The sequence below is a fragment of the Alosa pseudoharengus genome, unplaced genomic scaffold (genome assembly GCF_046254945.1).
Source record: "Alosa pseudoharengus isolate Yale_2024_CS ecotype anadromous, Long Island Sound unplaced genomic scaffold, YU_APseudo_1.1 YU_APseudo_1.1_scf_5, whole genome shotgun sequence".
Lineage (NCBI taxonomy): Eukaryota > Metazoa > Chordata > Actinopteri > Clupeiformes > Clupeidae > Alosa > Alosa pseudoharengus.
In genome coordinates, this window is record NW_027468837.1 from 34,896,777 (window position 1) to 34,924,314 (window position 27,538).

Below are 27,538 nucleotides of genomic sequence, written 5' to 3' on the forward strand. Positions count from 1 at the left end.
GCTGACCAAGTGTCAGGTAGTGATGCTACTGCTGCTGATTCAGCAGAGTGTTAAAGTGTCACAACATTGTTACAGTTATAATATAAAAAGCAACATTTGTTTATAATATACAGTGTTAAGGATAATTCAGTGCAGGATCACAGCACACAATAAGTCAGCAAAAGCTGTATACTAAAATCCCATGTAAAATAGAGGACATGCTATGATCTGTCTGTCGGTGCTTTTCCATAGCATTCTGCTCTGTGCTCTGCAGTCTCAGGAGGCTAAGGTGCTGAAGCAACTAGAAGGGAAGAGGGAGCATGAGAAGAAAGTGATCCACAAGGCCCAAGAAGGAAACAACTACTTCAGCAAGAAGACAGAGGAGAAGCTCAACCACAAGATGGAGATCATCAAAGAGAACCGCAACGCGCAACTCAATGCCCTCAAACAGCGTCTCCGTGAGAAGGCAAGTCCTTGTTTTGTCTGGTCGTTTTTCCTGTTCCAATTGGCTACAAAGTTCACACCTTTGGTATTTACCTAGCTGCTTTTTTAAAGATGTATAACATGTGTAATAACAGGTTTGTCTTGTTGGGATATGACCCATTAATTTGCAACTGCTCATCAGGCATGCTGTGATGAGCCTACACTAGGTCTTATCCATCCAGACTATAATCTCATATATATATAAAAGATAGGACATAGGAATCTCATGGTGAATGATTTTGAGTCTGGTCAATTTACTTGCTAATCTCTATAGAGCTACCTTGGCGCTGCCATGATTTCAGTGTTCATAACACAACATACCCTTTATGTTGGATTGATCAGTGCCTTAGGCTCTAGAACACGTTCATTCCAAAGTAATTAGCTCCAAACCACAATGGCTGTAGTGGATGTGTCTTTGCAAACCCAAGCTACTATGACTCAGCCAGTAAAAAGAAAAACACGATTAATAATAAATAATCTTCCTCTCTCCCCCTTTTAGGAGATCCATGCCGCAGAGGTCCGCAGAAACAAGGAGATGCAGGCCGATCTCTCTGGCTGAGCGTGCCCAGTGCAGTCCCATACCATTCTGTCTCATCTGTCAAATTGAGTTTTCATTGGGGGAAATGCTGCTTCCAAAGCCACTTTGTCTTAAAAAAAACAAAACAAAAAACAAACAGGTTATCTGTGATTCAAATCTGCGGTTGTCATTCTGCACATCACATCAGAAATTGCATCATATCCTTCACAAAAAGTCTGTAATCACACTCAAACTACGCCTTCTGCATCAGTAATACATAGGGAAGTAAAAGGATAAGGATACAACTGTGTCCCCACTCTGGTTCAATCCATTTCACCACCTTCCTGAGGCAATTACACCATGTTTTTAATCCCTATGTTGACTGTAACTTGTGATGAACCACAGCTGTATAACATGGATATCACAGAATGTTGAAATGAAACACATGAAGCACAGTGATTCACGATAGCCTATTGTCGGTAGCATAAGATAATGATAAGGTTAATTTGCTGTGGATTGTGTTAGAATTTTTTTCTTCTCTCTATTTTACTTACAATCACCTGAATACTGTCAGTATGACAAGTCTTGAACTTGTCAGCAATTACACTGGCATTTAATCCGACATACTGTACTTAAAAAAAAAAAAAAAAAAAACTTTACCTAAAATGTCAACATTTTGCACCTCCAAGAGAAGTGCACATAATCAGTCTTATTCAGCCTTTACATATCTTGTTTGGTGCTTTTCATGTACATGTGTTACCTAGGGCTGGTTTACCTCCGAAATATCTGTTTTGTCACAGTAACATCCAGTTGTGCCAATGACATCAATCTGCATACAGTTACTGGGCAAGCAATCAGAATGTAACACATGAGACACGCGTGTTTGAACACATTTTGCAAATTCTCACCTTGAACACAGTGTCCATGTTGAAGTGTCCACAGATTGCTGATCTCAAATGAGGTTTGATGAATGATAATAAATATGATTGAAATGTACAATATCTACTGTGATTTGATTGGAGATTGCAGTGTTCAGTAAATTTAGAGATGCCTACAATTAATTTCTATAGGCTAGTGACGGGCTGTTCTAGCCTTAGGGACATGTGGGAAACAACAGATTAGTTGTCATATGCCAGTGTAAGTGTAGTCAGAATTTTCCCATTCACGACACACACATTTTCATGGTTTAATGTGAACTGATATTTGTTGATAGGCTATATTTCAGAAGTAGGCTACTGTGTGATGTTATGCCCTTAGGCCTACTCTAGGGATTAGCCTATGCAATATTTTGGTTATGGAAAAAACCGACCTCTAATTACACGGCAGTTTCATCACAAAGGATACTTTAATTTCTGAGCAGGCTACTGCTCAGCAGCCTTAGGCCTACCTGACTGTCACGTTCACTTTCATTGTAGGCTAAGCAGGTGAGTGAATCTGGTGGGTCAAACCAGGCTACAGCTGCATGACTAGAGGTTGCAAACAATTGCGGTCAGTGACGTGATTGGGCTTTTCAGACAAAACCAAACTTAAATGCCCTAGCCCCTGAGATGTTTTTTCTCAGACAGCTGCCACATTATCACAGCTATAAACATAATTGCTTTGAGCGGCTGACTTTTATGACTCCTCATGATAACACGCAGGACTGTCGTCAGGGCACGGGTGGGGTAACCTACGTTATAATTAAAGCGCTATCTAAGCCTATACAATTACAGTAAACCTAATCTCGCAGCAGAAGCCTAGTTGTTGTTTGCCGCACCTTTTCCAAACAGCATGTTGTTGAGCCATCATCGCAATTTGTGGACACATTGTTTCTCGTGGAAAATGAAGGTTCAGCGTATGCTACTCCAGGCTATCACAGTTAGTTTCTTGTGAAGTCTACTCAGTCCGTGCATAAAGACATACCGGGTTTGTTTACGACCTGCGGCACGGTCTCCTCTACTAGTCTATACGTGCATCTGCCGTCGGAGATAAGTTTCGTTTTCGTAGTAAACCGAAACACGCCCGATGGAGAACTATCGTTACTAAGGAAGTCAGCTGATCAGACAACAATAAAACCATCAGCTGAAGCGCACAGTGCATTCGGCACAGCGATGTCAGAAATATGTGGGTCATATTTTCTCTCCAAAGATCATTCTGAAAGCTGAGGTGAGTAGGCTAAATTCTTAACATTTAAAGCAGGCTAAATAGAGTGTGGCTAAAAAAGAGTCTAATGGTTTTTTAAATAAGTTAAAGTTAAATGTCTATTGTCATGCATTCTTGTCGTCATGTATCTATCATAATTGTTATTCAACAATTGTTAATTGTTACATTGTCATGTTAAGCATGCATCATATTTAGACACTTTGGCTTTGAAATCATGAAAATACTATCAACTGCCCTTGTGCAGGTGCTTGTCTGGTTTCCAACCCTGGCACTGTTCACGTAGTCAACAACAACAACAACAGAGGAGCTAATATATATATATACTGTGTAACCCCCTTATGTTTTAAGATTGTTATCCTTCTGTCCAAAGTAAAATGAAAATTCAAAGTAAGATCTCTTTTTGTAACCCATTTCAGACGTCATTGAGCTCAATTTAACATCATCAATATAATTTTCTTCTGTTTCAACTCAAGAAATAGTCTTCCTCTTGTCTCCAATTCCAATTTAAGTTGATGCTTTCTCATGCACTGATCTTAGATTGATCTTTCTTTAGACTTTAGGAGAAACTGGTCAGAATTCAGTATCACAGCTCCAAATAATATCAACAAACATGACGTCATCTACAATCGCTTAGAGCAGGGGTTCTCAAAGTTTTGATTGGTGAGGGCCAATTCAGGAACCCAACATTGAAGTGAGGGCCGCCAAATGGGCGGGGGAGAAAAAGAAAAAAAACTGGAAAACAATCCCCATTTGAAATCATTTTAATGACCAGGTTGCATCTCTACAGTTTATATTTATTGCATTAAACACATTTTAATTCTGGCAAAAAATTGCAATGCACACACAATCCTCTGGTTGCAGTTCATTTCAAGTACAAACTTTTTTAGAACAGTCTCAGTGTGCCTTGCTTCTTATCAGCATAGGCCTTATTCAGGGCCAATTCCAGCTACCAAAGCACCACAGGAAAATCTGACGGCCACTAAACACCACTAAGCGGAGATTCATTCTTTTCAAAGCACACAATAGTCTATAGTTGTACAGTTTTAACAGTTTTACAGATGTTATCAGATGTTATCGCGGGCCGCCAGAAATGTTTCCTCGGGCCGCACTTTGAGAACCTATGGCTTAGAGCATCTATGAAGGTGCTATGTGGAGCTTTTTTTAGTTTAACATCCAAATATCCAAAAATGATCTGGCAACAGATTGTGAAGAATTGTTTTGACATAATGTCAAAAACACCTATACTCTGAGTTATCGAGATATCCTCTGAAATACTAATTCTTACTGTTTCTCTGTACAAGCCAATAAGGTAAAATTGTGTACCTGACAAGTTTCGGCTACCTTGCCTCTGTAGCCTTCATCAGAGGTGTCACGTGATGTTGGTGTGACGTCGTCTGAGCTGTGTTATATGGAGTTTTCCATCCCACCTGATGTGGTGGGATGGCCGTGTCCCCTGGGGTGCTCCAGGGGGGGGGATGGGGCGCCCTCTGCTGTCTGGTGGTTTTTCATACAGCCGGGGGCGGCCCTGCAGGACTGTGTCCCAGGTGTGGGATAGCTGGTAGGCTCCTTCATCCCGGTTCACAGTCTTTGGGGCCCGCTTCCTGATTTCAACTGCCTCTTTGATCCATCGATGGAATTTGTTGCATTCCGTTCTGATGACCTTGGCTGCGTCCCAGTTCATAAGATGGTTTTCCCTCTTACAGTGGTCTGAAATGGCAGATTTCAGATTTTCCTGTGTTGCTTTCATTCTTGTTGCACGGGTGAGCATTCCAGATGTTTCCTTTTCACATTCTTTCTGGTGTTCCTTTTTTCGTGTGCTGAATTGCCGGCCTGTCTCTCCTATATACGTTTTATTGCATGTTAGGCAAGGGATCTCGTTTATCACATCACACTTTTTCTCAGGGGGAATCTGATCCTTAGGGTGTACTAGGATTTGGCGAAGCTTGATGTGTGGCTTCACTGGTGTGATGATGTGGTGTTTCCCCATCGCTCGCTGTACGCGTTCTGTGACCCCCCTGAGGGTGACCATGCCTAGGTTCTCAGGCCTAGAACCTTTTTTCTTTTTCTCCTCCTTGTTATTTCTCTGGACCTCTCTCTTGCCTTTGTTTATGGCCCAGTTTGGGTAGTTGCAAGCTTTGAGTGCCTGTTTTATGTGGTTCTCCTCCTCCTCTCTGTCATGGTTGTCAGTGATGACCTTGGTACGGTCATATAGGGTGCGGACCACTGATAGCTTGTGTGCTGTGGGGTGCTCTGATGTCCATAGTAGATACTGGTCTGTGTGTGTGGGTTTTCTGTATATTTTTATCTTGATGCTACCATCCTCAATGTGATGTATTTTCATGTCCAGGAAGGCGATGGATCTATGTTCTTCCTCCTCATGAGTGAATTTTATGTTTCCAGTTTCGTCTATGGTGTTTAGATGGTCTGTGAGTGTGTGGCCGGTCGTCCACATAGCGTCTCCAGAGGGTCAACCTACATTCTTTGGGAGCGGTGGCGATGGCTTTGGCTTCCAGGTCCTCCATGAAGAATCCACTCATGATGGCTGAGAGGGGGTCCCCCATGGCAAAACCCTCCTTTTGTCTGTATATGGTCCCTCTGAAAAGGAAGTATGTGGACTTTGCTACAAACGTTAGCAACTGGACTATGTCTTCAACTTTTATGTTTGTTCGTTGGCGGAGTGTTGAGTCTGCTTGTAGACGGTTCTGCACTATATTTATTGTGACGTCCACTGGAGTTTTTGTGAACAGAGAGACTACATCGTGGGATATGAGTATCTCGTCTGCCTCTACTTTCACTGTGCTTAGTTCCTGTGCCAGTTGCTTTGAATTTTTACAGTGTTGCTTTGTTCGGCCCAGGAGAGGTTTTATAATCTCAACTAGGGCTTTCGAAAGGTTGTATGTTACTGAGCCTATGCTGTCAACAATGGGACGGAGTGGAACGTCTTGTGTATTTTGGGGGTGCCATATATTCTGGGGGTGATACTGCACATCAGGTGGGATGGAAAACTCCATATAACACAGCTCAGACGACGTCACACCAACATCACGTGACACCTCTGATGAAGGCTACAGAGGCAAGGTAGCCGAAACTTGTCAGGTACACAATTTGACCTTATTGGCTTGTACAGAGAAACAGTAAGAATTAGTAATACAGTAAGCCTAATGAACCTCTTCAATATATCCTCTGAAATAGTTTGCAAACCAGCTAGTGCTGGGCCTGCTCGCTTGCAACACCACATTGTACCACAAGTGGCCACTGTATTAAATACAATGCAAATCTATGGAAGCGTGCCTTGTTGGTGTGTTCAAAACAACTCAAAGCCCACAGAATTCCACATAGCTGGATCATCAGATGGAGACTGGTTATAAAATAAAATATACATAATAATATTAATAGCAAATGTAAACTAACATGTAAAACAATGTAATTTTTTATGATGTAAAAGAAATGTGAAATTAGAACTGTAAAATGTATCAGAACCAGAATGATCCAAAAGAAGACTGTGCAAACCAATATTCAAATGTTTGTACCTTTTTTTTTTTTGGTTTATATAGGTCCAGTGATATTGTACAATGGCGGTCTCTAAAGCTGCCAGGCGCTCAGACTTAAGCCCACTACTGAGGACACATGAGCTGCATGCTGCCTGCCGGTCTTGCTGCAAGAAGAAAGCAGAGATCACATTCTGTCTAGTGGAGCATAGCCACCAATGCCAAAGAAACATTTTACTGGCAAAGCAGATAGGAACAGACCAGTGGAGGCCAGTTAACCCTGTTCCTCCATTTCCCATACCAATTAAATATGTGGTGTGTTGGAATTTTAAGGAAGGATCTGGATGCAGGTCCCATGGAACAAGATGTTCATTTGCAAGAAGCTCAGAGGAAGCTACCGTGTGGAACTTCTTGAAAAACTCCAGTCTGGGCTACTGTGAACTTATCAACATGTTAAAATCTGGCACAAAGTCTCAATCCCAATCAGTAGATCAATTTGGAGGCACAGACAGTATTCTAAGTCAGTTTCCGGGAAAGTTCTTTGAATTTTGTGAGATCTGCTTCCATAGCAGTCCACAGCGGATATCCAGAAAAAGTGTTGTTGGACATCCATCACCATGTTGCACCTCCAAGCATCGCTGGAAACCTCTACTGGTTCACTGTAAGGAGACTCAGCAAAAGATGGTGGAATACCATGAGATAAGGCCGTTGCCCAATAAAGCTTACTCTCAGTGGCGATACTGTAGGTATGTAGAGAGTGGACAGCTGTGCTGGCATGGCGCTCAACGCTGCTGGTTTGCTCACAGTAAGGTGGAGATGTCGGTGTGGACAGAGGAAAGCCAGAGGCCGTTTGACCGCTCCAGATTGCTGGGTAATGATGTGCCGAAGTCACATGGAGCAAGCCGGGCTAATTCAGCATCACCAGTGAAACAGCAGAAGCAATCGCAGAGCATGGAGGAGCACTACTGCAAGGTCTGCCGGTGCAAGTTCCGCTCACGGGAAGAATATATGAACCACTGCTTCACCAGAGAACATCGGCAACTTATCTTTGAAGATGGATGCAGAAAGGGACAATACAGAGACCCACCGCAAACGTGTCATTCCTTCAAATTGTGTCAAAGGTAAAGCAAGCCTATTGAAAATGCAGATTTCTACACACATGTGGTAAATGCATTATGAGATAGTTGTTTGATAGTAGTTCTGCATTCATATATAGGCATTCAATATATTTTCAGAATACTTTTACAAACAGGAATAAAAGCAAAGATGCTCACTTGTAATTTAACATATTGCAGTTAAAGGCACAGTCCATGATTCTTTTTGTCAGATTCAGCAAATCCTTAAAAAAAACTGGCACAATTCTGGCTCTGTAAATGGGAAACAAACATAGTTTCTTGGACCCAGCCACAAACAATTCCAGCCAAGAAACACAATGTTGCTAGCCTAGAAATCTAGACGCACCCTAGCTGGCCTATTGCATGCCTAGGCAGTTTGAAAGACAATTCTCTGCCCGCCCCTTGGATTAAGCGAGGTGAATGGTTCGATTCCAGACTATACATTTCAATGATATAGGATGGCCCGCCAGGCTACACTGTTGCAATAGCATGGAAGGGAGGGGTGGATTTGATTGTTGATCTGCAACCACAATAGGCTGCATCTTAAATAGGCTAAATCAGAAAACATTGCCATTTTTAAATCAAATTCATGATTTAAAATATGTGATTTTAAACTAACAGGAACTTGTGTTTTCATGGCATTGTCTCTCTGCAGGCCGTACAGCTGTGAGCATGGCGACAGATGCATGGAGGCCCACTCTGTGGATGAACTGGAGGAGTGGCGCTCCAGAGCACGCGCTGCCAGGAAGAAGGCCAATGCCGCCGAGGAGCAGGGCCTGCTGTCTTACCAGGACCGCTTACTGGAGGAGTTCAGGACCAGCACCAGTCCTGGCCACATTGTGAGGAGATCTTAAAGCCTTATTTACTTTTTCAATGTGAAAAGAAAAAAAATGCACCAGAGAGACAATTATTTTTCTTTTCTTGTCTATTTTTGGCTTAATTTAAACAGGGGTTTTATAACTGACTAATAAACAAACCCCTGTACTGTATATCCTATACTGATCTGTTACCATCTTTTTGTTTTTATATTTTCATGTGCGTTTCAAACAACTAAATGTCAGTGATTATAGCACACATGACCTTTAAGATGATGTCAATTTAATAATCTCTGGTGTATTGGATAGATATCTGAAACTGTAGGAGGAGTTACAACCAACTGTGATTCAGACGTTTCCACATATGTACTCAAGGAGAAAGTTCCAGTGATGTGGAAATTTAAAGTTGTCTCTGAAGTAAGTTTTTAAATTATATTTGAAATGTATTATATTATATTTATGAGAAATGTAAGTATATCTAAATGCTGTGATTGTATTTATTGATATTTGTTTAAGAATCACTCATACTTTCCTGTTATCTTAAAGTCCTATTTCTCCTTTCAGAATGCTCTGGCTGAGATTGCATTGCTCAAACAGGAGCCAGGGGCTTCATTCACCTTAGGTGAAAACATCAATGAACATCGGACATACTCCACAGGTGACTGGTACATGACAGCTGATGTACGGTCAAAGTATTCCTATGAAGTGACGGTGTCTTTCGTGTCTACCTGCCCTGGCGTGTATGAACAGTGGCTAGTGTTTGACTTTGACACTCGGCCAGTTCTTCTACACAAGCTCTTGGTCAGAGTGGGTATGCCACCCTCTTCCCATCTAGAGATTAGTGAGGAATACCCAGTGCCCACACACTCTGTAGCTCCCAATCTGAGGCTTTGGAACAGAGGGATCAGGGTCATTGTCCCATACTTTAGCCGTGCTGAGGCAGAGATACAGCTCCTGAAAGAGTTTAAGCCACCCGCCATGAATCGTCAGTATTACCAGCTGATGGAGGACTGTGCTCCCATTAACCATCACAACTACAAGGAGAGAATGCACAGCTTCTTATACCAAGAGGAACAAGCTGAGGAGGAGATAGTTTGCAGGTAGTGTAAATGGATATTTAATGTTATTAGTCACATGCATATTTTGTAACATTCTAAGGGCAATTCCACGGAAAATTGACTTTTTGTCACATCCATAACGCCGGTGAAATACCTTGGCATTTGTATGATGTGAATGATAACATTCATTTTTTGTGCATTTTTTCTCATGTACATTCTTCAGCCAAAAATAGCAAATGCTCAAATTTCATGTAATCATTCACATCCTACCATACCATCACATTTTATTGGCGTTTTGGATGTTACAAAAAACGTAATTTTCCATGGAATTTCCCCTAAACTTATATTTTACTCATGTTTACAGGCTCAATCTTCATGGGATCATTACATTGTCCAATATGTTGAACGACGTACGCTTTGGGCTAAAAATAGCTTGCGATGGAGAGCTCTTTGGCACCCTTCCAGTGTGCCATGCACTTACCCCCGACACTCCAGAGGGGTTCATGCTGAAACGAGGGGTGGAGTCCGTCCTCGTGGGCGAGGTCACTGCAAATGATCAAGGCCAACAAGTCTACGAGGCGGTCATCCTCAGAGACACAGCCAGTGTGAAAGAGATACACCTGAGGCTGTCAAGAGAGTGCTGTTCAGACTTGGGCCTTCAAAAGAATCAGACACGCGAGATGGAGGTTCAGTTCCAGCTGAACCGTCTCTGGTTCTGTGAGATGCACAAGGCCATTGATCTCCTTCCTGACCTTCAATATGTGCTGCCAGACTTTAGTAAGACATGCGTTCCTGTACATTCAACCGAATACCCCTCAATACCGCTCAATGAAAAGCAACAGGCAGCCATGAGCTTCATTCTTGGAGACCCTGATGACAGAAGCAGTGTGGCCCCACTGCTGATATACGGGCCCTTTGGAACTGGAAAAACATATACTCTTGCAGAAGCTACAGTGGAACTAATGAAAGAGGAGCATAACAGAGTCTTAATCTGCACACACACAAACAGGTATGTCTACATCATTATTGTGCTCTTTATTGTTAATTCATTGTTATCATATTAAAATGGTGCAAAAAACATATAGATTAATACAAATATTGCGATTTTGCCAAAATAACCTTCTTAAACTGACCTTTTTCTATGATTGTATTTTCCTCTTTTCTAGTTCTGCTGATCTGTATGTGAAGGACCATTTCCATAAACACATTGAAGCCGGAAATCTAAAAACAAAACCTCTGCGGATAAAAGCAAAAGAAGTATCTCCAATAAGCACTCATCACATCACAAGGGGCTACTGCCTTCTAACCGAAGATGGCCATTTCAAATTCCCCGACAAAGACACAGTGGACTTGACAAGAATTGTCATAACAACCACTGGAGTGGCTCGGCTTCTCCATGACCTGAAGCTCCCCAAAGACTACTTCAGCCACATCATGATTGACGAAGCCTCTCAGATGCTGGAGAGTGAAGCCCTGATGGCTCTTGGCCTGGCAGGCCCTAAGACTCGAATAGTTCTGGCTGGAGATCACATGCAGATGGGGCCCAAGCTCTTCTCTGTGGGGGATGACAAGCGCTCAGACCACACGCTGCTCAATCGCCTCTTCTACTACTACCAGTCCGAAAAGAAAAACGTTGCCTTGGAGAGCAGAATCATTTTTAATGAAAACTACCGTTCTACCAAGGGGATTGTGGACTTTGTGTCTACTTACTTCTACTTTGACAAATGTCAAAAGAAACAACAAACAACAAATGGAATCAAGGCCAGTGGAAATGTTGCTGCTCACCCTACACAGCACCCACTGATGTTCAGTCATGTCCGTGGGGAATGTCATCTAGACACAACAACCATGTCGTGGTACAACCCTGAGCAGATAACAGATGTTGTTCAGATTGTTCAAGATCTTCTGCACAACTGGCCCGAAGAGTGGAAACAACCAGGTATTCCACCTGATCCATCAACTATCTGTATTCTCTCGCAAGGCACCCAGGTATTCCACCTAATCATTTTTCAATTGTTAAAGGAACCATATGTAAGATTGTGGCCAAAACTGGTACTGCAGTCACTTTCAAATTACTGTAGAGCGGTGTATCCCCTCCCCCTCCCCCCTGACTCGAGGTTGCCAACCTGGATGCCGAAACACTACTGACTTTGTGATTAGTAGATAGGTGGAGGGTGGCGCATCAAGCCAAAACACATGACATGACATGACAAAACACAACATCAACATCAGTTGAGGGCTGCAACTTCACTTTTTAAATGACAATATCCTGGCCGGACTACTGTTGTCAGTAATATAAGTATTTGGAATGAACATGATTTCTTAATGTCTAGTAACATATCAGGGCCATTTTATGATTAATTGAAATACATTTCTTAAATATGGTTCCTTTAATGTTCTATAGCTAGAACGATAGATTTGTTAATGAGTTAGTTAATATTTACAACTAATTTTCAACTAATAGTATTTTCAAGCTATCCTAATTCTTTTCAACCCACAACAGGTATACCACCTCAGGGCAATATTAAAACAAGTACATTTGCACAGGGTCACAGTGGAGAATGCTGAAAATGTTCAAGGTAACGTATGATGTGGCAGTGAGATTTGATGTATATATAAAAGGCCTTTACCATGTATTCAAAAAAGTAATAAAATATCCTGTGTCTTTCATATAGGCAAACAATTCAGAGTGATCATAATTGTCACAGTGCACACGAGGGACACATTAAAGCCATCGGCTTCCAGCTGCCTGGAGTTCTTCAATGATGCCCGTGTTCTGAACACAGCCATGACCAGAGCACAGTCTCAGGTGATAGTAGTGGGAGACGCTGCTGCTCTCTGCTACTTTGGGAAATGTGCCAAAACATGGAGATGTTACATAGAGCACTGCATTGAAAATGGCAGTGCTAAGCCTGAGCATCTGAACAAGGACTTTCTAAACCAAGAGGTAACAGAGATCTCCAGATTTCAGATTCCATCACAGGAAGAGGATACCAGCGATACTGATTCAACGACATCAGAAATGCCTGACATTGACCCAATTCTGCAAGAGCTGCTTGATGAGAGCAATGATTGGAAAGTTAACGTGACAGAGGAAGGCTTGTTAGATATTTTCAAAAATGACCACCCTGACAAGACACCTGATGACAATGAAGCGAAAGACCATGGGGACCAAAGTGATTCTACATTCTTCCAATGGAATGGAGAAGAAAATGAGTTTCCAAGCATTCCAAATACAAATGTTATATACAAACGCTGCATAATTATAATGGAAAGATATGACTCAGCATATGCTATACCACTCGATGAACCAACTACAAGGATTAAGATAAATGGAAGGGAAAATGTTCGCTGCTGTTTTCCTGGTGATGAGGTGTTAGTTGAAGTGTTAAGTGAAGAAAGTACACCACCCACTGGAAGAGTGCACAGAAGAGTTGGGACAGCCTCTCTACTCAACAAACAGTTTGTGTGCACCATTGAAAAAAATGACCACCAAGTGATGACCCCGATAAATAAGTGCATATCCAAAATGTACACTCCATTTTGGAAGGATAAACCTCATCATATTGCTGTGCGCAAAGGACTAGATGATTTTAGACCAGAGGAATTTGTGAAGATTAATGAGGAATCTAAGAGAAATCTTCTTTTTGTTGTCCAATTTTTGAAGTGGGGAGAGAATTTTCGCTATCCCCTAGGCATTGTTGTGAAAGTCCTTCCAAAAGTGACATCTTTGGAAGCTGGTCTGAAAGTATTAAACACAGAATATCAACTCTCAAAGAGTCCTTCAATCTGTGACCAAGAAATGATCAGGGTTCAGGAATGCTCACAAGATTTACACGGACGGGAAGATTTTCGCAGCATCATAACATTCACAATAGATCCTTCACACTCTCGAGACCACGATGATGCGATCAGTGTAAGAGATCTTGGCCCAGATTATGAAATAGGGATTCACATAGCTGATGTTGCCCACTTTGTGCCCAAGGGAAGTGTACTGGATAAATATGCTAAAAAGCAAGGGCTTGTTTTCTACCCACCTAAAACTACACCTGTGTACATGTTCCCGAAAGAGCTCAGTGAAGATGTGTTCAGTCTTCTTCCTGGTCATGATCGACACACCATTTCGCTTATGGTGGTCATCGATAAGAAAACGCACCGCATAAATTCAGCAGATTTTTACCTCTCCGTCATTTGCTCCAACAAAAAATTATCCTATGATGAAGCAGAGGAGATCCTTAAAAAATCCAGGACCAAGGATTCAAGCGGTGAGCCATGCTTTAACACAGTGGAAGGCTGCCTACTGATAGCATCGCACTTTTCAGAAGTTCACAGGAAAGACAGGAAGCAGGACAACTGGTGCTACAAGTCGCCGGACGAAGACTCGATCATTGGCAACCGTCAATCTCACAGCGTGGTGGAGGAGCTGATGATCCTGTTCAATCACAGTGTTGCTCAGCTGCTACTCAGCATCGAGGAGACAAAGAGCTGTGTGCCACTGAGGTGTCAAGAAAGACCAGACCTGACTAGCCTTGGGCAGCTACGGGAGCGCTGCAGTCTATGGCTCCCTCTGTCCATTCATCTGTCTCACCTTATGGAGGATGAAGGAGGTCTCATGAGTCTTCCAGAGGCTAGCAGAAGTGTGTGCAGCCCTGGAAGTGGTGCACGTCAGCAACGTGATGCAGACAGTATAGCGTTTCTTAGGTATACCAGTTTGGAACCTGACACCTTTTCAGTACTGACATCGCTTCTTGAGAATCTTCAAACGGCAGGCAAAGAAGGAGACATCCAAAGAATAGTTGATCTCATCACAACTGATGACGTACACCCACAATTGCTGCCCATCGTCCGTGCATTCCGTAAGCTCATTCGCAGAGCCCATGCTATTCGCTCCAACTCAACTCTCACCTCTAGAGTCGGGCACTTTGATCTTGACCTGGACTGCTATAGCTGGGCCTCTTCACCAATTCGCCGTTATGTGGATATCATTACCCACAGGATTCTCCACTCCTTTCTAGAAGGCAAAGCAATTCCATATTCACCCATTGAAATTGATCAGACCTGTGTCAGCTTTTCTCTACAGTATGACAAGGAGTCCAAGTATGAGAGGACAGCCAACAGCTTAAACTTTGCTTCTGAGTTAATTGAACAAAGTGCAAGGAAGATTGCTTACATCACTGATATCTCACCAAACAGCAACAGTTTTCGGCTGTCATTTCCACTGCAACGAAAGTCAATGTATAATGATGTGGCTATCATGTACAGGGACCTTCAGTTAGCAGATCAACCAGTGTATGATAGAGAGCGAAATTGTCGTGTTATTAAATGGATTCGAAGGGTGTACTCAATGTTGCGGGATGACATCCACTCTGAGCTGGAAAGACAAGTTCCAAATTCTTTAATCACACACGTGTCGAGAGAGGCATGGGTACGTTTGTTGTCCACCATTAGGGAAGAAAAGTGGGAGGACATGCTTGAACATCTCCAGGACGTCACCTCAGAAGTAAGGCAGGGGGGCACTTTTAGTCCCACAGAGTCATGTGAAGACACAGTAATGTCCAGAAAAGCAGATTTCATGAAAGGGCATTTTGTTGAGTTGTCACTGCAGCTCAAGCAGAGTGACACCATCGAGGTACAACTGGGAACAGACACAGTAAGGGGACTGCTGGTTCCAGCTGTCCAGCTCCTGATTGTGAACCCAAACTTCGAGATTTGCTTGGAACACACCAAGAACCCAATCGAATGTTTCTCCAGATATGCTCTTCGTGCCTCCAAGGACGTATATTCCACATACAATGAATACCAAAAAATATGGACGCCGCTGTGTGAAATGGAGGCTGCTTGCAACGCCGTCGCAGAAAATGAAAGCATTGTCTTGGAAGATGTTGAGCTTACATGGACACAAGTTCAAAAAGATCATAATCTGCAAGGATTCTTCCAGCTTCCCCTGGAGAAGAAGGAACAGTGGTCTATTGAATGCGACTTCAGGAACTGTTTCTTGTGTATCCGTCTGAGACGACCTGACAATGATTTCCAACCAGAGAAACAGCATGGTTATAACAGACTAACAGAGGGTAAATACCTAGACCTCACAAGTATGACCAATGTCATTTGGATTGCTCATGGTGTAACCACTAAAGTGGATGAGGAAGAGGATGACGAAGATGAGACAAGAATCAAGATACCCTTCCGCATCAATCACTTACCCATGGCCAATACACCACAGAGAATCTTTTTGGAGGATACACGATTCACTGTAGAGTTGATTCCTAAACTCCTCCCAGATGTGTAAGTTTGACAACATCAATGTGTAAGTTGTTACAACATCAATTATATAATTCTAAAGAAGCCTAAATGTTATTAATTAATATTTGTTGTTTATTTTTTAAGGAGGAAAGAAGAGGCAATTAAGCTACTAACAAAGGCAAATCAACTAATGAAGGACATTGCACTTGGAAAACAAATCCATTCAGAGGGTAAGTCTCATAGTTGGATGATTTGATGCTCTTAACTGTGAAAAAATGTGTCAACCATTAAACCATTAAAACACAAAATCCAATCTGAGCTATAGATCATTTGTTTTTGGTGTACTGCTCATTTCGTTTTTTTATGCAGGCATGGCGAGCAAAAGTGGGACATTTGACATGGAGAATCATCGTTCCTTTGGTTTCCCTCCTTTGAACACAAGCCAGAGTAAAGCCATAAGAGAGACTCTTCGGAACCGCTTCACCCTTATACAAGGACCCCCAGGTAACAATGCACACTCATACCTGCTGGGGGTCCACACTGACAGTAATGTTGATGCCGGACTGATTGTGTGTGTGTGTATGTGTGTGTGTGTGTGTTCCAAAGCCCCTAGTAGAAAGCATTTCATTCATTCACAAGCACTACAGGACACTAAGTTTCGCACATTGAAGAATGTGTGAGTGCAAATCCAACTCAAACTAACTTTGAACTTGTTTTTATATTCCCCAGGAACTGGGAAAACTGTTGTCGGAGTCCACATTGTTTATTGGTTCTTGAAGCAGAGTCAAATGCAAAGACCAAGACACAATAAAGAAGAGAGTGAGGAGACACTAAAGAAGAGATGTATTCTGTATTGTGGTCCGTCTAATAAGTCTGTCGATGTAGTTGCAGGTAAACATGTTTATTAAAAATCTTAATATAAGACCTATTTTGGTGCACAATACAATATTTACGTTTTTTCCTTAATACCAAGCTTAATGCTTAATGCCAAGCTTGCATCACTTTTAATCAAAATGTCGGATCTGAAGGCCAAGACGTTATCTTACATTAGCAGAAATGCAAATGGCCTAAGGGTGTGCAATAGCTTTGTATTATTTCTAAGGTCTAAGCTTGCATCACTATCATGTGCACCACACTGTGAAACACTCTGTCAAGGTCATTGAGGCCCTGTACTGGTCATGTTTTCTTAAAGGTCAACTCCTGAAACTGAGTGCTGTGCTGCGGCCGCTGAGGGTTTACAGTGAGCAGATGGAGGTCATGGATTACCCTTACCCAGGCAGTAGGCTGAAGCTCTCCCGCCATTCCTTCAGGGAGGGGAAACCAAACGAAGAGCTCAGGTAAGGAGTGGTGGGGTGGTGTTGTCCAGTTTTCGTCAGGGCTTACCAATGGCCTACAAGGGCAGATATTTGATTGACTTTGTTGTTAACTATGGCATGTGATTGTGACCAAATAATGTACTTAGCCATGACCGACCAGAGGTATCAGTTTTTGACACTTATAGTCACTCTGGAAAAGAGTATCTGCTAAATGACCAGTATTTTAATGTAATGTAATAATGTAATGCCTACTGAAGAGCGTAATGAGTTCAGGCAGGGTATTTCAGCACAGCTGTACATTAAAATGTGTTCCTTAAAATGTGTACATTTAAATGTGTTCCTCTATATGATAAACCAATGTACAACACATGGTAGTTTTACCGTTAGTTACATAACATGTATAATTTGTAGTGTACAGCGTTTTTATTATGTATTCTGCAGATCCATAACCTTGCATCATCGGATGCGGATGGCAGATAATCCACACTCATCAGAGATACGGGCTTTTGATGCACGGATTAAAAGAGGAGAAAACCTTAATGAGTCTGAAATTAAAAGGTTTGTCTAGACATTATGCTGCTAGGTCCACTTTAGCTGTCTCCCAAGCAGGGTTGTGCACAATTCGAATTGCAATTCTGCTTCCTGTTTGCTACCTCAATTGAAATGCAAGTGAAATTCAAGAATTGAATTGGAATTGAAGAGCCAGTTTCAATTCAATTCTGGAATTTTGCACAAGCCTGCTCCCAAGTCTATGATGTCCAGTCTTTTTGTGCCATCTTATTCTGTCCGATTGGGGCTGTTACAATAGTGGCCAAAAGAACTCACCATAGAAATAGCAATGTAACAAAATATTGTGATATTTATAGTAAAGGTGATAATAATATTGTTATGAGCCAAAAGTATCTTTGAATTGGCTTTTTTTGAGAAATTATTAACATAATAATATAATATAAACATTTACATTATTATCTATTACCTTCACCTCTGATGAAAGTCTGACTGTCTGAAATGTCAGCTCATCAATAATCAATAAACTGTTTGTTGTATAATCAATAAACTGTTTGCCGTTAACTGATCTCTAATTCAGCTCCACAATCAGTGTAACTTCATAATTTCATTCTTTGAATCGAGACACTTCCTGTGCCTTTTTAATGTATTTAATATCACGTATTTCCTGCACCAGAAGGTACTTACTAAAAAGAATGTTGTTATTTGTTATTATTATAGCTACAAACGTGTCCTGAACAAGGCCAGGAAGCATGAACTGTTGAAGCATGATGTTATTCTCTGCACGTGCACGGCTGCGTCCAACCCAAACTTTGGCATTGTCAAACTGCAGCAGATCATCATAGACGAGTGCGCCATGGCAACGGAGCCAGAGGCTCTCATCCCCTTAGTCACCCATCAGCCTGAACAGGTAGTTGGGTGTGATAACAAGGGACTGACAAGGGAACATGATGCAATATTTCTCAGCAAAAGCACAATGATGAAAAACAAATAAGGAAAAACAACAGTGCTTGTACATTTGTGTGTAAATATATGTGCATATGAGGTCATCTTCTATATCATACTGTATGTGTACAACTTGCCTTGTAGTCACTGGATTTCACCTTCCAAAAAAGGTTTCCTTCCATTAAAATGCCCTTCAGTACTTCCAATGTTAATTGAAATTCACACCATAATCATAATTTCTCTGAAATATATATAAATAGGCTATATATGTAAAGTAAACAATGTACCATATATGCACATGTAATATACACAATGTACAAACACAATGATAATGGGTTCTAAAGGATGTTGTGTATCCCTAGATTGTCCTTATTGGCGACCACAAGCAGTTGAAACCTGTCGTCCATTCTGATGTGGTGGAAAGACTGGGTATGAGCAAGTCTCTTTTTGAGCGGTATATGAAGAAAGCCATGATGCTTGACATCCAGTACAGAATGGTAAGTACAATATATTCAGAAGATCTATGGGTCATTCCGTGTCAAATCAGATAAGGTTGTTGCTATACTGTCTCTGTACTTGTCAAGAATGGGTCCCAAAACATATTTCTGTTCAAATCAAATGTTTTCATATTATTTTCACCACCTAAGATTGGATTGAATCATGGTGGCCTTGAGAAGAAAGGGTTATTGTCAGGATTGTAACAGTTGTTCAAAGCAGATATTAATGAACATTAATTTCAAGTTTATGTCTACTGTACTACAAGTCTCTCTCTCTCTCTCTCTCTCTGTGTGTGTGTGTGTGTGTGTGTGTGCGTGTGTGTGTGTTGTTTCAAGTTTATTGGAATGTACTCATAAACATTCATCAACTTAACAAAATAACATAAATATAAATAATTAAGTAGGAATGTTGAATAGTAATTAAGTCAAGTCTGAAGTGCAAATGAGAAGATTTAGGTCCTGGGTAGTTCACTCTGTCACTCTATCCTGGCAATGCACAGTGCTGACATGACCACCCTTTCGAAAGCTTTGTGGACATGGGGGTTGCTGTTGCCGTTAGGGGTGGGCGATATCGTCGATATCGAAATCACGCATTAAAACCTCATACATTCATAGCGTGACAATGCATTGATTGATTTGGTTAAAAAAGTCACAGGTTAGGTTATTGGTTATTATTGTAATGATGCTATTCATAAATAATAAGTAACTCAGACTTTTAAAAACAAATTTTAAAGGATATCGACTAATTATCATTATCGTCAAAATCACAACAAATGTCGAGATATTATTTTTTGTCCATATCGTCCACCCCTAGTTGCCGTAAGATTCTGTGATGCTGCCAGTCAGGATACTCTCAATGGTACAGCGGTAGAAATTGGTAGAGCCTCCTGCAGCCTCCAGTAGTTCATTATTACTATTACATTTCACATTATTATCACAGGCTATTAAGGCTTCAGCATCGGCCTATAGGCTGGCAGCAGCAGGACTGAGGCATGATCCTATTTGCTGAAGGTTAAGTGGGGGTGGCCTTTTTTAGGTATAACTGAAAAGTGTGTAGCTATTGTCCAGAAAAGTGTGTAGACATGGTCTAGGGGTGTGTGTGTGTTAACAACTTAAAAAGTACTGGTTTGTCAAGGTAGACGGTCATATCTCTTAAGTTTGTACATCATTATCCAGACGACCGAGATCAGGAGGTAGCTGCTAGAATTTGGTTTAACTTTCGTTGACATTGTGAGATAGCATGCACATTTCTCCAGTTGCTTGACTGCTCTTGTTACAGTGCATGAAAATGCACTGTACTGTTCTTCCTAGGCTTCTTATTATTATTATTCCGCTTACCACTTTTTCCATACGCAATTTCTCTTGAACAGTTTAACTTAGAAACTTCATTCAAACTTTGTAACGTAGGTCTTCAAACAGATCGGGCTGCTATGTCTTTTCAACTTTGAAACTTTTATACTTTTTAAACTATTAAAGAAAAACTTTTTAAAAATCCCCATAGACTTAACATTGCCGATTATGACATCATAATACAGCCATTAAGCAATTAGAATCCTATGGCAGGTGTTCAGGCCACCTGCAGCCTCAGGCTTTAAGCATACAATCTGGGTCAATTAAGACTACACATCCTATTCAACTGTTTCCTCTGCCCAAAACTGTTTCAAAATAAAAGTCCTCACTACAATAATCCACTGTTAAACAATGTAACCCATTAATCTACTGAACTTTTTACATTCAATTTTTAAACGGTCTACTTTTAAACTATCATTAAACTATCTATCTATTAAACTAGCTGTCTATCAACAACTTTTAAACTATCTACATTCAACTTTTAAACTTTTAAAATATATATATTCACTAGCTGTCTATCAACAACTTTTAACTTGTCATCAACTATGTCAACACTTTTCATCAACTATGACTCCTACCCACTGTAGCTAGTTAGCATGGTTAGCGAAGTTAGCATTGCTAACATTGTTAGCATTTTAAACAAAACTGCTAAAAATGATTAGCTAAGTTAGCTAAGTAACATGGTTAGCATAGTTAGCATGCTAGCATGTTAGCATGCTAGTTAACATTTTTAACAAAACTGCTAAAAATGATTAGCTAAGTTAGCTAAGTAACATGGTTAACATAGTTAGCATGTTAGCATTGCTAACATAGTTAGCATGTTTAGCAAAACTGCTAGAAAATGTGAGTTAAGTTAGCTAAGTAGCATGGTTAGCATTGCTAGCACTGCTATAAAACATTAGCTAAGTAGTCTGGTTAGCAGAATTAAAAATCTTAGCATAACTGCTAGCAAACATTAGAGCCATTCCAATTTTCAGTTATCGTCAAATATCTACCTATACACAGCCATTAAACTATTTGAATATCAACATTCATTAAACTTCCAGTCTGTCAACAACTTTTAAACTATTTACCTTCAACTTTTAAACGGTCTACTTTTAAACTATCATTAAACTATCTATTAAACTAGCTGTCTATCAACACCTTTTAAACTATCTACTGTCTATCAACAACTTTTAAACTATCTACATTCAGCTTTTTAACAGTCTAACTTTTATTAAGCTATGCAACCACCATGTCTATCCTAGCATCACTGTAGTAACCATCTCTGTATTATCTGTTTTAACTATACATGATATTTTACATCACAACTTTAGCATTTTCATGCACTGGTAATTCCTTGGAAATTTCTAGTTTTATTTGAGACCCAATGTTAACAATTAGTCCAGTCATTTTAGGAGAAAGGGTTGAACAAATTGCAACACAAGCAAACTTAACTGATTTTGTATCCTCAATATGTCCTGAGTAAGGGAAAAAAAGCCCTGAAGAATCCCAATAGGGGAAAGTTTAGAAAAAGACCTAAATATACCCTATTCATGCGCCTATACAGAATTTTTCTCACGCAAATAGGGGAAAAAAATTAACCTTCACATATCACCATGAAAATTACTGAGTTGATTACATGAGTTGATTACTTACATCAAGACAAACAAAAAATGTATTATAAGTTTTTTGAAATTGTTTGTTAACATGGGCAAACAGGGCTTAATGTAATTATGTATAGCTAATGTATAGTGACCCAAAACTAATTGCAACATTTGACAAACAAATTGTCCAAGACATGGAGGAAGATAATACATGTCTTAACTGGTATTATATCTCATCTAGAGGTTATATGCTTATAGAAAATATATAGTTTATGGTGTTTAATTTGTTTTCCCTGGACAGTATAGGCCAAAATGTATCCACTTTACACTAGATTCACCTTTACAGAATAGAGGGCAATGTATTGTGCATGGCATAGAGGAAGATAATACATGTCTTAACTGGTATTATATCTCATCTAGAGGGTATATGCTTATAGAAAATATATAGTTTATGGTGTTTCATTTGTTTTCACTGGACAGTATAGGCCAAAATGTATCCACTTTACACTAGATTCGCCTTTACAGAATAGAGGGCAATGTATTGTGCATGGCATAAAGGAAGATGGGAAATGCCTTAAATGGTGTTATATCTCCTCTAGAGGGTATATGCTTATAGAAAATATATAGTTTATGGTGTTTAATTTGTTTTCCCTGGACAGTATAGGCCAAAATGTATCCACTTTACACTAGATTCGCCTTTACAGAATAGAGGGCAATGTATTGTGCATGGCATAGAGGAAGATGGGAAATGTCTTAAATGGTGTTATATCTCCTCTAGAGGGTATATGCTTATAGAAAATATATGGTTTATGGTGTTTAATTTGTTTTCCCTGGACAGTATAGGCCAAAATGTATCAGCTGTTCACTTGATTCGCCTATACAGATTAGAGGAGTATGTGTTATGCATGGTATGGAGGAAGATGGGACATAAGTTGATTGATGCTATATTTCATGTACAGTGCATATACTTTTAGAATATGTATAGTTTTGACTGTTCTATGACTTTGGTAAAACCATGACCCATGCATAGGCATGCATTGTTAATTATTAATCTTAAACTATATTTATTAGTATAGCATTTATGCCAGATGTCACAACAATAGAGTCACTTGGAGGCTAACTGCAGTTATCCCATCTGCACCCTTCTGTCAAATTAGGACATGATCATGTCCATCTTCAACTTTGCCTTCACAATTTTCCTGCATTCACTAACATAAACATACTGTGCTGTGTGATTATTGTTTTAGACAAAAATTGTGCAAAGTAAAGGGGCATCATACAGGCCCCTCTGATTGGACAGACAGTATATCAGTCAACCCCTCGGCAAGAGGTCAATTACTGTAAGACTTGCAAAATGATGACTGATACTTTAGTGTGATATACTGTATGTTTCAGTGAACTCTAAATCAGATTACTTAAACACCAAAACCACTTTCCTAGGCTGAATAATGCCTAACTATGTGTTTGTACAGATTACACATTGTGGAACACTTACATGCAAAAACACACTTGGCTCTATTTAAAGATTCAACAACCATATCCATTGATTAAAAGGGCCACAATGTAAAAATAGACACCAATTTTGCAACAAACCAGTCTGAAATAAGACAAAGAAATTCACTCTTTGAAAATAAAAGAATGTTCCTCAACAATGCAAGATTCTAAAATTCCATGTTAAGTTAGATGGGGTCAGATATTCTTTAGAATGTGTATTCTACAACATTCTAATTACAGTTTTGTCAGTATTTGCTGAAGAATAATGCATAAAACAACCCTCATTTTAACATATTTCCACCAACTGGATTTTCATGGTCTTTTACTATGGTGTAAAGATCAACAATTGAAATATAAAAATGTGAAAATAAATTCTGTTGCAATTAGTTTTGGGTCAGACCTTTGCCTGGACTATTAGCTCCGTTGTGGTATTTATACAAATTAACTATACATAATTACATTATGCCCTGTTTGCCCATGTTAACAAACAATTTCAAAAAACGTATAATACATTTTTTGTCTGTCTTGATGTAAGTAATCAACTCAGTAATTTTCATGGTGATATGTGAAGGTTATTTTTTTTCCCCTATTCACGTGAGAAAAATACTGAATAGGCGCATGAATAGGGTATATTTGGGTCTTTTTCTAAACTTTCCCCTATCGAGATTCTTCGGGGCTTTTTTTCCCTTACTCAGGACATATTGAGGATTCAAAATCAGTTAAGTTTGCTTGTGTTGCAATTTGTTCAACCTTGACCCCTATTTTGGCTTAAAATGACTGGACTAAATATCTTCTATCTGCAATCTGTTTCAGCATGAAGCCATCTGTGAGTTTCCTTCACAGCAGTTCTATGGTGGCAACTTAAAAACTGGAAAACGCCCTAATGCAAAGCCCAGTGTACTGCTGACAGCATCACAGCATCCAACCCCTATCTTGTTTGGGCATGTTGAAGGCAAGGAAGTCAGTCTGATGGTGGCAACAGAAAGAGGGAATGAAAATTCAAAGGCTAACCTTGAAGAAGCTGAACAAACGGTAGGCTATGCAGAACATGAAAACATTGGTAAAGCGTATATAATGAAGATAATTCATCTAACGATTCAGACACAGGTGATGAAACCATGCATTAAAGTAGACATGGAATGGATGAACGGGGTATTTTATCTTGTTCTGTGATGTTAACAAGGTTAAGAAGGTATGCAACTTTGGTCTGTCAAAAATGCTCAGCTGTTATTTTATAAGCCCAATAATTAGGCTGGAGAATAAAACTGATTTAGTTTTAGCAGATTTAGCACCCACTCATGGTTTTCTGGACATCCACATGAATAATTAATTTTCTTGCAGCCAATGACTAGCTATGTGGTTATGCTAAGCTAAGTGTTGTGTATTGTTCCCAGGCAGATTGTGGAAAAAACAACTAATGTGATGGTTACTCTCTCCGCAGTGCCCACACTTATTGACTGCGCTTTTCATGTTTTTCAAGAATCAGAATTACGATTTTTAAATACTTACTAAGTCTTCAGGGTTTAATTGTTAAACCTAGCAAGTAGCAACAGTAGGGAATACCGACTTCCTGTAGCTGAGCTGCGTGAAGTGTTGGCAAAGATTCCGCCTATGTACCATATTTGGTGGTGGGCTGCTGTATATAAATTTCGGGGGTGTAGTCCTGGAATATTTTGTCAGAGTGTTACTTCGTTGAGATTCACCCGTTTTGCGGTGGCAGTTTCAAGTTGTGAGATTTTCATACAAAAGTGATGTACGGAACTGCCGTTATTCAACTACACCAAGGTAAACACTGTTCTATGTAATAATTCTATAACCCCTTCAATGTGAAATTACAGCAGAATGTAGAATATTTTAAACCAATCTTGTTGTGTACCTGCAATGAACTACTGTAAAGCTTTGCCTGCAATGTTTGGTAAATAACACACATCATACGTATTGTGGGTAAATGCTATTATTCTGTTATTTATTTTTTAATCTCAGGTCCGGCTTGCAACTCTGCTGATAAATCAGTCAAGAATAGATGAAGAACAAATTGCCATTCTCACGCCCTACAACGCACAGGTGGCTAAGATCAAAGAGACTCTCTTAAAGAGCGGCATCTACCATGTCACGGTCAGCACCATCATGAAGAGTCAAGGTATACATTCAAGCCATTTGATATTCATAGCATGTTCATACTTTCTCATACTTTGACAAATCATGAACTCAAGATATGGTTTCTGTCTCAGGTTTCACATACTGTACTTACATAATTGCTCCTGCCAATGTTTTAAATTGTAATATCACACCACTATTTCAGTGAATCTCATGCATCCCATGTTTTTTTTTTTGGCAGGAAGTGAATGGAGGTATATTATCCTGTCCACAGTGCGATCCTGTCCAAAATCTGAAATTGACAGTAAACCAACTAAATCCTGGCTAATGAAAAAGCTTGGATTTGTTATGGATCCCAATCAGGTTAATGTGGGAATCACAAGGGCACAGGAAGGCCTTTGCATCATTGGTATGTACCCTTAATTGAAATAGAACTGTTTTACTATGCTACTGATGTACTGATTCTCTTTCCATGCAAATTACTCTAGATACATGACATTCTGATTTCAGTTGCCCAATGGTTTTAATCTATCCTGTTGTATACATTGGGACACCTTAATACTAGTACAATACTATACTGTATACTATACTTGTTTTGCTTGCAATGTAGGTAGCTAGCTCACTAGTTTTAGACCCAATCTCTATACTGCTGCTTTAAACAGTATTCACATGACTTTATTTTGTGGGCTTTGTAGGAAACCAGACTCTTCTGCAGTGCAGCTACCTCTGGAAGAGGCTACTGAATCACTACCAAGAAAAGGGGTGTGTTGTCAATCCTGCTCAAAGCATCCGCGTGCAGAGGAAAAGAAAGTGAAACTAGTGACAAGGTCTTCAAAACCATTCTACTTAAAAATGATGCTCTCCCTGCATCTGTAAACAATTAAAGCACATGGACCATCTGAATCAAAACCAAATGATTTGCTGAGTATTAAGTAATAATTTATATGTATTTTTTTATGTCTAAATAATAATGTACAGATTGTAAAGACTGATGAATTTTGAGATATTTTTTACATTGCATGCTTATTGTGTTTTAAATATTAGTAAATTGAGTATGTAATAGATTGTTTTGAAAGGTTAATGTTGTCTTACTGTATTCTTTAAGAAACAAAATATTTAGCATTTTGTTTTAGCACTTTTGGAGGTCACTGTCTGGAGGCAACTTTGAGCATTCCAGGGCATTTTTTCAGAATTGCGGGTGCAAAAAAATGCAGTTTCCAAATCTGTTAATGAATGTCCGTAACTTGCTTGTTTTAGATGTATTCCAGTTGTCATTGACAATGCACATGGTTTGTTATGACACCTGAATGAAAAGCATCTGTTTTTGCAGATGAACTCTGCACCTTAAGTTTACTTGTTTCCATATACCCATACTGCTGTATATTATGATTGATGACATGACATCTAAGTAAATATTAACTTCTTTAATTCTAAAAAAAATTGTTGTTGATTGTTACAGTTCAGTTGTGAAGTTAAAGGCACACTATGCAAGATTTTCACCTTTATGAAGCCAATTTGATGGTAAATGAACTTGTAATAGGCGAATCGTTCACCTAGCATAGCTATACAGCATAGACGTAGCGAGTCCCTACCGAGAAAACAAGCCATGCAACTTCCAAGAGTGGTGCCTGGCCAAAACTCGCGAGAATCTGAAACCTTGCTCTTTGGAGACAGTTTTTGCGGGTTGTTAATCCTTCACCTCCACAACAAAAGCATTTGCATTGTGTACAGGGGGGATAAGTCGCAAGAAGTTTGCTATTTACAATAGCAGAGTAACATATAAATACATCGCGACTCTAGAGGGAGCTCTAAACTCGCCAAAAATAGCCTACCTAGACCTGCATTGAATACCTTTAAAGGAACAGTTTGACCAATGTTGAAAATCAAGTTGTAGGATCAAGGTGTA

At 39.9% G+C, this 27,538-nt stretch overlaps 2 protein-coding genes across 4 annotated transcripts in view; both read left to right on the forward strand.

Moving 5' to 3' along the window:
• Positions 1–1,950, forward strand: part of stmn3 (stathmin-like 3) — a 338,540-nt gene extending 336,590 nt beyond the window's left edge. For both annotated transcript variants that reach the window (XM_076267466.1, XM_076267465.1), the window contains exons 4-5: positions 254–445; positions 962–1,950. In XM_076267466.1, the coding sequence (XP_076123581.1) occupies positions 254–445; positions 962–1,021 (252 nt within the window). In that variant the 3' untranslated portion in view covers positions 1,022–1,950. The remainder of the gene's footprint in view (positions 1–253; positions 446–961) is intronic.
• A 1,080-nt stretch (positions 1,951–3,030) lies between these two features.
• On the forward strand, positions 3,031–27,060 carry helz2a (helicase with zinc finger 2a). Of its 2 annotated transcripts, none has more exons than XM_076268933.1 (20): positions 3,031–3,124; positions 6,676–7,730; positions 8,380–8,563; positions 8,849–8,956; positions 9,104–9,639; positions 9,962–10,606; positions 10,764–11,586; positions 12,101–12,176; positions 12,273–15,882; positions 15,985–16,070; positions 16,210–16,344; positions 16,570–16,731; positions 17,033–17,177; positions 17,598–17,714; positions 18,384–18,573; positions 18,971–19,105; positions 24,349–24,567; positions 25,519–25,675; positions 25,874–26,041; positions 26,328–27,060. In XM_076268933.1, exons 2-20 carry the CDS (start codon positions 6,694–6,696, stop codon positions 26,444–26,446), a joined length of 8,652 nt encoding a protein of 2,883 aa, XP_076125048.1. In that variant the 5' UTR covers positions 3,031–3,124; positions 6,676–6,693; the 3' UTR covers positions 26,447–27,060. The 2 variants fall into 2 exon arrangements, with proteins under 2 accessions (XP_076125048.1, XP_076125049.1); XM_076268934.1 differs by lacking the exon at positions 3,031–3,124 and adding an exon at positions 5,171–6,217.
• The last annotated feature ends 478 nt before the right edge of the window (positions 27,061–27,538 follow it).